The 12,459-nt window shown below is 33.8% G+C and overlaps 1 protein-coding gene across 4 annotated transcripts in view; it reads right to left on the reverse strand.

Annotated features, from left to right (window-relative positions):
* ptch1 (patched 1) overlaps nucleotides 1–12,459 on the reverse strand; it is a 149,850-nt gene that overhangs the window by 37,934 nt on the left and 99,457 nt on the right. For all 4 annotated transcript variants that reach the window (XR_005634334.1, XM_039758855.1, XM_039758854.1 and 1 more), the window contains one exon: nucleotides 11,246–11,555. Coding sequence is in view for 3 of the 4 variants with exons in the window: in XM_039758855.1 (XP_039614789.1) it covers nucleotides 11,246–11,555 (310 nt within the window). In the remaining variant the exon portion in view is untranslated. The remainder of the gene's footprint in view (nucleotides 1–11,245; nucleotides 11,556–12,459) is intronic.

Consider the following 12,459-nt stretch of genomic DNA (forward strand, 5'->3'; position numbering starts at 1 on the left):
ATACATTAGACACCTCATCCTGAACTCAGTGCTAGGTCATCTGTCTAGATATATCGATAAATATAATAACTAGTCTGCTGCATTTAAAACGTACATTGTTACTGTGGCTACTATGCCTGTGTGATTTGTTAAGTGAGAAATGTATAGGACTAATTCTACTGTAAAGTATTTGTTTGTTCGGCCTTAGTTACTGGTGATTACCTGACGCTGAGAATTTTAGTTTTTGAGCTGGCTGGATAAAATGAGGTGGTGGTGGGGCAGTGTCTCATATCCACACAAGAACCAGAAACATTGTTTGGTAACTGTAAAAACCATCCGTGAAATTCACTTCAGACTCAATGAAGTTCACTACTAGCAATAATCTTTTTGCTATATGCTTTTTCATTTGAGTTGCCTATTTAGATTCAGCATCCAAATAGTTTTTACCTCCATACTTTTAAGAATTATCTTAAAAGATATTGTTTGGTCTTAAAAATGTATTTACGTGTGTATGTTGTAATTAAGATAACAACCTTTGCTTATTTAATCCTCTGTGCAGTCTGTCTATTGCATTCCATAAGCTGCTGTGCTTGATTCAACGACTCATACTGAACTCTTCAACACACAGCGAGTAAAGCACAGGTCAAGGTTAATCATAAACTCATGCATGATAGCTAGACTGTGATACTGAAAGGGATGCACTTATAGTAGCTGTCAGACATATGTGTAAAGCCAAGTAAAATCCTGATTATTTTAAATTCTATTTAGAAATATTTATTTGCTGGTATTCATTAGTGTGCCAACTTCATTTCTGGCCAGGCATTTGCTCGGATTTCTATTGTCTTTTTATTTCTGAATACTTGGTAGTATAGATTTTATTTCTACTTAAGCCTAGAATATAGCGCTAAACTACTAAACTATGAATAAGTTAGATTTTTCTTTTCTTTCAAAATTACTGTTATAATTTTAGGCACATTTTTGTTTAAAATATTATATATGTTTACATTTTATGTATATAATTTGTTTTTGGCCAAAAAAAAAAAAACTTCAATTGATTTCAACTTATAATGATAATTTTTAAAAAGAATGTCCAGTAGACAATATGATGACATAGCACTAAGGAACTTTTGATATGATGTCAAGTGACAGTTCAAAAATGACATCCAACAAAACCAACAGCAACTAAGTTTGAAGTCAGGTATAAAGATACCAGGACAGTGGTGTCTAGGTTTAATATGAGAGTTGACACCATGGTGAAAAAGGAAAGTCTTGAATGATTTACAATTCAGTTGAACTTATTAACTCCAATGTTACATACGTATCTGTCTGTTTTGATTAAACACACAGAAGCAGCTAGAATTTTTTAAATCCGTTTTCACTTCTTTCAGAAATATACTTTTTGCTCTGTCAATATACAGGACTCAGTGAAAGAGCACTGTTCACAGAAAGACAGTCAGACTGACCAGAGTTTGATAAATAATTGACGATCAGTTCTCTGATCTTAGTTTGTAGACGTGTTTCACTGTAGCTATTAGATATATCAGCAAAATATTTTACATTTATTATGTTTTCTTTATTTTGATTTTAAAACAGTAAACCAAAAATACAATATAGTTATAAATTAGTATATTGTAGTTATGCTAGGTATGAGTATGTTTGTGAGCCAATAACACAATAAAAATCAAATGGCAGTATCTGGCCTTTAATGGATTCAGTAGTAACTACTGAAAAATTTGTTGTGTGCAAGAGCATTTAAACACAATTCTGCTTTCTTCACGATTTATAACACAAAAGATTTGAATGCAGTGAGAATGTGTTCCCCTTCACATATGTGTTTCCATATTGTATGTATCATTGTTTTGGCTTGTTACAAGACTTTGCTTTTCTTGTTCCTTTGAAGAAATATTCACAACTGTCTCTGGTTTCAATTTTTAAGCTACTTGTTTAAAAATTCATGAATTTTTAGTATTTTGAAAAAACTTAACTGTTCTTGTTTTCATGCCACTTACAGTACGTTTCTTTTAAAGATACTGGGAAATTTACAGATAATTTAAATGTAAATAATACTTTTTACAGTATAATTTTGTTTTGCAATATAATTTTGTTGAATCTGTCATTAAAACAGCATTTCCTTTTTTCTTTTCATTGTATCTTTTTCATACTCTCCTTCTTCCAGTGTAAGTTTGCAGGAGTTGCTGGGAGCAAATGTTTTCAGCATAAGGAATCAGATTTAAAAAGCATATTATCACTTCACAAAGACCTAATTTTACAAAGCAGTGTCTGCTGGGGGTTTTAAAGTTTGGGTCTTCAGGAATCTGTTGATCATTGAGTGGATGTGCACTGAAAATGCATCCCACATTTTCAATATATTTGAAGTATGAATATGTTGAATAACAAGCAGCAAAGATAAAAGAACGAATCAAATGACATTTTTTGTACATATAATGGACTTTTTTTAACCAAATCTAACAAAATTAACTTTACAGATTTTTGATATCTGCAATGAGTGACAGCCGAGAGCCCATAAATGTCAAAGCATGACCTTACATAAGCAGTCATTTATGTTAATTAAATGAGAGGTTTCTGAATAGTTTCAATTATATTTTTAAATTTGAACCAGAGTACTTTCCTTAAATTACTTTCTACTTGATTGATTGAAAAGTGAATGATGTAGCATCTAGTCTAAAACACTGTTATTCAGACCATGCAGCGTTAGAAATGGAACTATTGGAATTCAGAGTGACTGCTCATAGCAGCAGGGTGTTAAGCCTAGCAAAAGTAAAGACTTTCAGTTGCAGTTGTCACAGCAGAAATTAAAGCATCTGGCATCCATAGTCACAAAGTACTTTGCATGCTTACAAGTTCATATGTAAGAAAACTAAAAGTATCTACAATGAAAGCATGCAATCCAGATCAGGAATTATTTTGTGACAAGCAATCTATACAAGTATTTCTTGACTAGTAGTACACACTCCAAAATTGTTTACAAAAAGCATCTGAAAGATATTGAATCATAAATCCATTTTAAAATAAAATTTTAGATGCAGTGCATCCAGAAAGTATTCACAGCACATCACTTTTTCCACATTTTATGTTACAGCCTTATTCCAAAATGGATTAAATTCATTTTTTTCCTCAGAATTCTACACACAACACCCCATAATGACAACATGAATGAAAAAAGTTTACTTGAGGTTTTTGCAAATTTATTAAAAATAAAAAACTGAGAAATCACATGTACATAAGTATTCACAGCCTTTGCTCAATACTTTGTTGATGCTTCTTTGGCAGCAATTACAGCCTCAAGTCTTTTTGAATATGATGTCACAAGCTTGGCACACTTATCCTTGGGGAGCAGTTTCGCCCATTCCTCTTTGCAGCACCTCTCAAGCTCCATCAGGTTGGATGGGAAGCGTCGGAGCACAGCCATTTTAAGATCTCTCCAAAGATGTTCAATCAGATTCAAGTCTGGGCTCTGGCTGGGCCACTCAAGGACATTCACAGAGTTGTCCTGAAGTCACTCCTTTGATATCTTGACTGTGTGCTTAGGGTCGTTGTCCTGCTGAAAGATGAACCGTTGCCCCAGTCTGAGGTCAAGAGCGCTCTGGAACAGGTTTTCATCCAGGATGTCCCTGTACATTGCTGCAGTCATCTTTCCCTTTATCCTGACTAGTCTCCCAGTTCCTGCCGCTGAAAAACATCCCCACAGCATGATGCTGCCACTACCATGCTTCACTTTAGGTAGGGATGGTATTGGCCTGGTGATGAGCGGTGCCTGGTTTCCTCCAAACGTGACACCTGGCATTCACACCAAAGAGTTCAATCTTTTTCTCATCAGACCAGAGAATTTTGTTTCTCGTGGTCTGAGAGTCCTTCAGGTGCCTTTTGGCAAACTCCAGGCGGGCTGCCATGTGCCTTTTACTAAGGAGTGGCTTCCGTCTGGCCACTCTACCATACAGGCCTGATTGGTGGATTGCTGCAGAGATGGTTGTCCTTCTGGAAGGTTCTCCTCTCTCCACAGGGGACTTCTGGAGCTCTGACAGAGTAATGATCAGGTTCTTGGTCACCTCCCTTACTAAGGTCCTTCTCCCCCGATCGCTCAGTTTAGATGGCTGGCCAGCTCTAGGAAGAGTCCTGGTGGTTTCGAACTTCTTCCATTTACGGATGATGGAGGCCACTGTGCTCATTGGGACCTTCAAAGCAGCAGAAATTTTTCTGTAACCTTCCCCAGATATGTGCCTCGAGACAATCCTGTCACGGACGTCTACAGACAATTCCTTTGACTTCATGCTTGGTTTGTGCTCTGACATGAACTGTTAATTGTGGGACCTTATATAGACAGGTGTGTGCCTTTCCAAATCATGTCCAATCAACTGAATTTACCACAGGTGGACTCCAATTAAGCTGCAGAAACATCTCAAGGATGATCAGGGGAAACAGGATGCACCTGAGCTCAATTTTGAGCTTCTTTGCAAAGGCTGTGAATACTTATGTACATGTGATTTCTCAGTTTTTTTATTTTTAATAAATTTGCAAAAATCTCAAATAAACTTTTTTCACGTTGTCATTATGGGGTGTTGTGTGTAGAATTCTGAGGAAAAAAATGAATTTAATCCATTTTGGAATAAGGCTGTAACATAACAAAATGTGGAAAAAGTGATGCAATGTCAATACTTTCCGGATGCACTGTATATGACTTGAAGAAATTTCTAATGCCCACTATGAATGGTTAGGGTATATACTGAGCCTGTAGAATAACAAAAATTGCCCCTAGATCACAGTTATAATTGAATGGAACACTGGAAAGCCATGGTAGACAAATTAACGTATATAATATTTGCAGAAAATGAGGAATTTACAGTTAAAAAAGAATCCAATAAACACCTAATACACAAAATTGTTTGAAACCGTTTATGCTCAATGATGTATTACTTACAATAAACAAAAAAGGCCATAAGTTAAAAATGTACAAGCACAGATACAATGCTAAAAGGCAAACTGAAATTAGGTTAAAGTGAAATGATATCACTTCTAAGATGTCCAAGCATACTTCTACTTGAAAAACAGCTTAAATGTAAATATTAAAGTTTGTCATAAACAATGTGACAACTATTAATTCGAGAAAATATAACTGGTTATAGCAGTTCTGATAGGAACATATTACTCTTACAATGAGGAAATTACTGTGCTATTTACTTTGAAGCTGAGATTCCTTCGTTGTAATAAAACATACTAGAATATGCTATTATCTGATATGTTCATTTCCAAATATGGTGGAGAATCAAGTTAACCTATGCATTTCTGGGAGGAAGAAATGCAAGTAAGATACCTCTCAAGATAAAGTACATTTTGCAGCCTTGTTTAGAAGTGAAAATATATGGTATATAAAAAGCACTCAATTTCTGAAAAACCACCCAAGCATCTATCTTGGTGGTGAAATACATTATTCATAAGGGGTAGGATAAAAAGCAAGCGAGACTGATCACAGCACAGAACTACACTGATACAAGTTAGGTAATCTGGATTATATCTCAGACAGGAAGCTGCATCTGACTAGCATCAGAGAAATGTATGATCAGATGACAAGCTGAATGGCCTAGTGGGGAATGAAGACTTGTTAGGCCCACCTCAGTGTTTTAGTTGCTCAGTAATTAAAACCATCACTATAGATCACGCACAATAACTACTATTTGCAAATAAATGCATCTGAAGTTTTTATTTTACTATATTTGTGAATGACTTTAAAGCAGGCAACACATTTAAGATGCAAATATAAATATTTCTGGAAAAACAAAATCAATTGTACACATTGCATTTAAACTGAGCTGACAACTAAACGCTGCCATACCTGGTACACCTATGGTGCATTCCTAGAATTGCATTTTACATGCTGTCAAGTTTTAATGAGTAATGAAAGTCCAAAAAGTTTAATGTCACTTAAGGGAATTCTAAACCCCACCTCTCGTTTAAACCTAAAACCCCTTTTCAGATGGCCTCTGGCAGGAATGCTTTCACTCTTCATGGTCCAGGGAGGAATATAAAGGCTGGAATTTTGCTGAAACAGGGGTTTACAGAGTTAATAACAACAGTTTTCTACTAATTTTAAAGAGCAGCACAAGTGACTCAGAACAAGACAAAAATCTAAACTTTTGAAAATCATTAAGAGAAGCAAAACTACAGTATTATTCTGATCTTCTATTTTGAAGTGATTGTTAAAATTTCTCTGACTAATCAGCAAGATAAAAAACATCACTTCTGATTCAGTAAAAAATAGATATTAGATATTAGTTGGTTATGATTTATACATTTATTATTTTTCTTAAAAACTCTTACTATTTGTTAATGACTTTTATCCATTAACCATTTTGTATTTACCACCTCCAAGAAAATAATACTTAACAAAATCTATTTTAGAATAGAAATAGTAATATTCATGCGCTTATAAAAAACAGAATTAGCAACAACTAAACAAATTATCCCAATGTTTTTACTATAAATGTGTCAAGTACATTAATCAAAAAAAAAAATTAAAAAAAATACAGTAATAATCAAATTTCTGGGCTGCAATGAGCAGGAGCTAATCTCAACAGCATAAGGTAGGAACCAACCCTTATCCCTTAATGTGGGGCCAATCACAAGTACAGGCCTATTTAGAATTACCAGGTAACAAGAAGCACACCTCATTCAGATGTTCAAAGGTGAGATTAACACCTATATACCCATAAAAACTCATGAAGACATCGAGAGAACATTTATGGTCCACACAAAGAGCAACCAGCAATTAGCAGCAGTGCTAATTACTGTGCCACATTTTCAGAATTTTTGTAGCACAGCATTTGTTTTTTTGTAACGATGCCATCAGAATAAGATCAAAAGCAATTCATTGGTTTCAAAATAATGTGTGAGGTATTAAGTACATCAATCAACATTACACTATATGATAATAACAAAATATTCAAATGTACAATAATTCTAATGATAATATTTTACTTAGGTTATACAGTATGTTAAATAATGATGAGTAAACTCCAATGAATTTGCTTCACCTCAAGTTGAGCAACAACGTGGAATTGCTTGCAAAGTTTGCTGAACTGAGCGAAACACACTTACCTCAATGGGGAGCAAGAAACTAAACTACTTTTGAGTGGATTTGCATGGTGCAAAGGTCTTTTACGTGTCCCTGACAGTTAGGGAAACATCTGCTGGACCAATTACTGTAGCCAAAAATGTGACCTAAGCTGTGGTAACCACTAGGCCACCTTGCCTCCCCAAGATAAAATGAATAAAATTAATCATCAGAGCAGTGAATTTTTTTACGGACATGAGCCATGAATTTACTAAGGATTGCCGTCCATGGATTCAACAGAAGGTACTCATCTCTCTCAAATTGAACTGGAATTTATTTGCTCAATTCCCTAATATTTTTGCTACAACATCTATGTTGTAACACCAACCATTGGTACCAAATAAATGCAACACTAAAGCATGTACATTCATCACTCCTTTCTGTTTTTATCCAGCAATCTGGATAAAACAACAAAAGCGGTAGGCTTACACAAAGGTCACATACAAGTCAATACAAGAAGACCATTAAAACATGAATTCACCATCACAGTTCTAGTTTCCTTCTGTGAACATGCTTTGTTTTTAAATGTATTTACAAGTTTCCCATTAATTTTTAGCATACTACTCTGATCCGTGTTATGTATTCAGGGGGGTTGTCCCATCCAACATTGGCTAGCTACAGCCCTGTGTTGTCATACTGGCCTTGTGAAGCATCATGGGGCACTGGGAAGCCAGCACGTGATAGTCATTTGTGAACACTGTATAGTTACACTAATTTTTTTGATCAACACTAATGTTAAACATTGTTTAACATAAAAATACACAATACACAACATCCTTATGTATGTAAATAATTTGCCCACTTTTGACATTAGATTTAATGCACTTTTTCCAGGAACACTATTTTTCTTCACTGTCAAAAAAGCTCCATCCAATTTATGGTTTCCATTATGTATTGCTGCCATTTATTCCTGTAAAATGCAGCTTCAATTTAAATTAGTCTAATGATTTGAAAACTAATATAAAAAAACAATCAATACAGACCTGCAACATCTTACATTCATTTTAAAAACTCCTTTTTTTTAGAATTTTAAAATGTAGTATAAGAAATCATGTAACAAGTCATATACAGTATTACATTGTTTTTATAGTGTTTTTCTTTTGCTCTATTTTTCCTCACATATAGCATTATATCCTTTCCATATAATGACCGCTTAGAATTGTAAAATTTAATATCTTGCTGCTACTGTATTATTATTTTGGGCTTGGAAAATGTTTGTGTAAAAGAAAATTAATATGTTTAATTATGACACTTCTAACTCTGTGATTTACACTATAATGATAATAAAACATTCTGATTTTCTAAAGCACCAAGGCCTCCATTTAAAGCTGCCTACAACCTTCTAGTTTTACACATGCAAAGTCTATGTTAAGAGAATCACGAATATTCACGTTGCAAAATAAAACGGTACAATTACACTAAAAATGTACCTGATTATAAAATGCGGTTCCCCATTATATAAGGTTTTAACGAAGAGCCATATTTACTATATCCTTTATTTAGAAAGGAGATACAAGTTATTGTTAAACAATAAAAAAAACAACCCTTTGAATTATTTTACACTATTAACTCAATTACCAAAACAGCGTTTAAATATAATTTATGACATTTTTATTTTGCCTTCTACTGAATATCATCAACAACTACCTTTACTTATTATTTCATGTTGTTTGGAGGTTGACAAAATCAAAAGGAACACTGGAGGGGTTTATAGAGAGAGCCATTTCCTCAAGTGCTTAAAAGTGCCAGGGTTGGAAGAAAAGCAATGACCACAAATGAACTCTGATCAGCTTCCTGCGCATCCCACCAATCCGTCAAAAAGTTCTTTACTCACTATTCAAGTCTCTTCAGACCGACTGAAGCTCAACATGCATGTTTGCAACATAATATAATAGGCACTAGTTGTGATGTGCTTTTATACATACATTAATTATCTTGCACTTCTCCAATATTGTTCAAAGCCAGCTGCTTAAGAATTCAGGTTTACATGTGCTTACAAGTTTAGTTAAAATATAAAATATGCAAATCAACCTTAGATTTTTCATTGAATCCTATTCTACTTATTTTTTTGAAGTAGCTTTCAACCATCCATCTATATTCTAGCCCATTTATCTAGCTCAGGGTCAAGGAGGCCTTCTGTCTATTCCAGCAGCATAGAACACAAGGTGGGAACAGGGTAACTGCTTTTATCAGCATTCTGATACACACACACATAACACTAAGCTCACTCATACCAAACCACTTTAATTGCCTATTATCCAACACACGTGTTTTTGGGATATGGGTTGAAAACAGACGAAAGTTGAGAAAAAGTCCTGCAGATACTAGCAGAATATTCAAACTTCAAAAAGAAAGTGTTCAGGACTGCCCAGTTTTACTTTTGCATTGTCTAGAAACACAAGCTCATGTTCTTACTATTATGTACGAGAATAACTTAAGTTAAACATTGCTGCCCCCAGCAACCCATTTAAACATATCATAAAATCACTACCACCTTTATTAAAAAGAAATCAGCTACTAAAAAATATTATGGCTTGTAAACAAACCCTGGAGAGTTAGGGAAACAAAACATTTTCTTTTGACTTTATTGCTAAAATCTTAGCAAGCGACAATAAACTGAGCTTGATCTTTGTCATGTATCAGTTGTGAACACAGTTTTTCAAAACTTTATGACCCTTGTAACTTTTTTTATTAATACATACACATATAGCGTATCCAGAAAATCTGATACACTTTCTATATTTCAGTCAATATTAAACTTTTTGCAGCTCTATGAGCAGTACAACGGTTAAGGTAGCTACCTTATTGGTCTGGTTGTTGCACATGTGGAATTTACATGTACATCTTCTGATACCAAAGGTTTATCATCAACATCTCAAAAGGCATTTACATTACGCTTACAGTACTTGCGATTCCTGTGAGGGTCTGGTGACTCCTTATCCAAGGATGATTCCTGCCTTTTGACTTAAACTGACAAGACAGACTCTGCCACTATATGACTCTGAAATGGATTATGTGGGTTTCAGAATATTTTGTGTGTTATGTGTCATGTTTTGGAAACATAGTTATTAGCTGATTAAAGCCTGAAGGACTAAATGGTTTACTCTTGTTGGTTAAATGTCTTATTTTCTTACATAAAATTAACGAAGCACTATACCCACACCAATTTTACTTTAAAGTCTCACAATTTCCAATAACAACATTACACTTTTACAATGAGTTTGGCTATTTTCAGTGATGAAGAACACAATGCATTAATTTAACATTTGGACATCTGTAAAAATGGTATCTAAATTATTAGCTGATTATTATGCTGAAGGAAAAGAAGCAACGTTAGTTTTTAATTATTTCTATTATTATTATTATTTATATTGTTTTTAACTATAATTGCGTTGTGTTCACTATCTATTTTGGTATAGATTTACAACAAGCAAAATGGGCTACTAAGCCATAATTTCTTGTAATTAAAACTTAACAGATGCTGTCAAGACACGCTCTTTCGCCTCAGGGATTTAACAACATATATTATAACAAAGATGTCCTGTTGCCTCTTTTAAATTTTTAGAAAAAACACTCCAAGTAAGTTTACCTTAAACTGGACATATTAATAGCTTATTGGGATGCAAGGTATTTTAAAAATGTCTTTCTAAAATATGGAAACTGAATTTTGACATTGCTGTAGTTTTTCATATTGAATGTTTATGTGGCGATGCCTGAACAAGCTTATACACTCCAGCAAAGAATATTTAGAGGTACTGCTTTTTGATTACAGATGTCAGGCTACTAGACAAGCTGACATCCCACATGTACGAACACAAGTTCATATCAACAGTAATTTTAAAATCATACATCAAGGCAAGTATCTAGTTAATTCACAAAAACAAAGCAAATATTTGTGGCTTTAAATTATGAACGGCACGAAGTAGGCAAGGAGTAAGGAGTATTTCAAGGGAAGTTATATGATTTGAAAGTGTGCTATTTTATTAAAGTGTGATATTAATCTTTTCTGAAAATGTATGCAGGACAAATTTATGTATGAATCATATAAATGCAAATATATATAAATATATAGTTTAGTGAATTTGAAAGAAAATCAGAATTTGTAACAGTGATAGTTAAAAAAATTACTGAAGGGCTTACCTTGTAGCCAGTCTCGAAAGTAGTGCAACCACATTCTGGGAAGCTGACCATTGTCCTCTCGTAGAATATATTTGACACTGTCAAAACGTTGGTGCAATTCATACAGCAAGGCCTGGGAATTGGCATAGTCTGCCTTTTGTGTTACAATATACATGTTGTAGAAAGAAAAGTACTTAAATTGGGCAGCAATGAAGTCATACTCTCTTGTTTCCCGGGGAACAATGTCTGTGAGTTCTAGCCCATCTCTGACACTTGTTGTCCCATAAAGGCTAACTCCAAGTAAAATCAGGAATAGGAAAATAACCACAACCTATAAGGAAACACAAGTTCAGAAAATGAATTTAACTAAATACTGATTCTTATTAAATGAAATAATTTTATCCTGGCTAATCTGTGCTTTCTTGGGTATGTACTGGATATTATGAATGTTAATAAAGAAAGTGGCTTACTGGTTAGTGGTAACTGATTAATTTTGGGGATATAAATACAGTAAAAGCAATTTTCCAAAAATACAAAGTCAAATCAATAGTACTGAATTATTATGGCATACCATGTGGAAAACAAATCTAACAATCTTGTTTACGTAGCGCTAACACATGCATACTACTCTTCTCTATTTTTATTCACCATTAACCTTAAGTAGCCTTAATAAAGAATATAATATAATAGTAAAGAAACAACAACCTAGTCAAGAAAACATTTTAAAAACCCAGATGTTGGTGATGAATTTGTATACTTCCAGTCTTATACTAATTAAACACATACTTTTACTATACATATGTGAAACTTAAAGTGTTCACCACTTTTCAGGACTGTCTTTAAAGATAGATCTTCTTTAGTTATGAGGCTAAAGGCTAAAGTCAAATACACTGTTACACTTTATGATACAATGCTTATTTTTAAAATAATCTATCAGTCCTTTTTATGTTATTTTAAAACAGTCTCATAATTCTCATAAACAGTAAGCACAATAAGCCAATGTACTACCCTAGTCACTCACTAAGGTGCCTTATGAAAGCAAGTGTATAGTGAATATAATTAAACAGTGTTTCTATAAGTGAATATTTTGTAATCCGATAGTTATTAAATAATTTAAATTCCATAAAGTACTTATTTCTCTAGATATTTGTAATTTATGTAGAATCTAGTCTTTGTCTATGTAGATTTTGAATATTCCCTCCATGTCTAAATGCATTTTCCCCCAGGTACTTGAG

Source organism: Polypterus senegalus, chromosome 7, assembly GCF_016835505.1.
Source record: "Polypterus senegalus isolate Bchr_013 chromosome 7, ASM1683550v1, whole genome shotgun sequence".
Lineage (NCBI taxonomy): Eukaryota > Metazoa > Chordata > Cladistia > Polypteriformes > Polypteridae > Polypterus > Polypterus senegalus.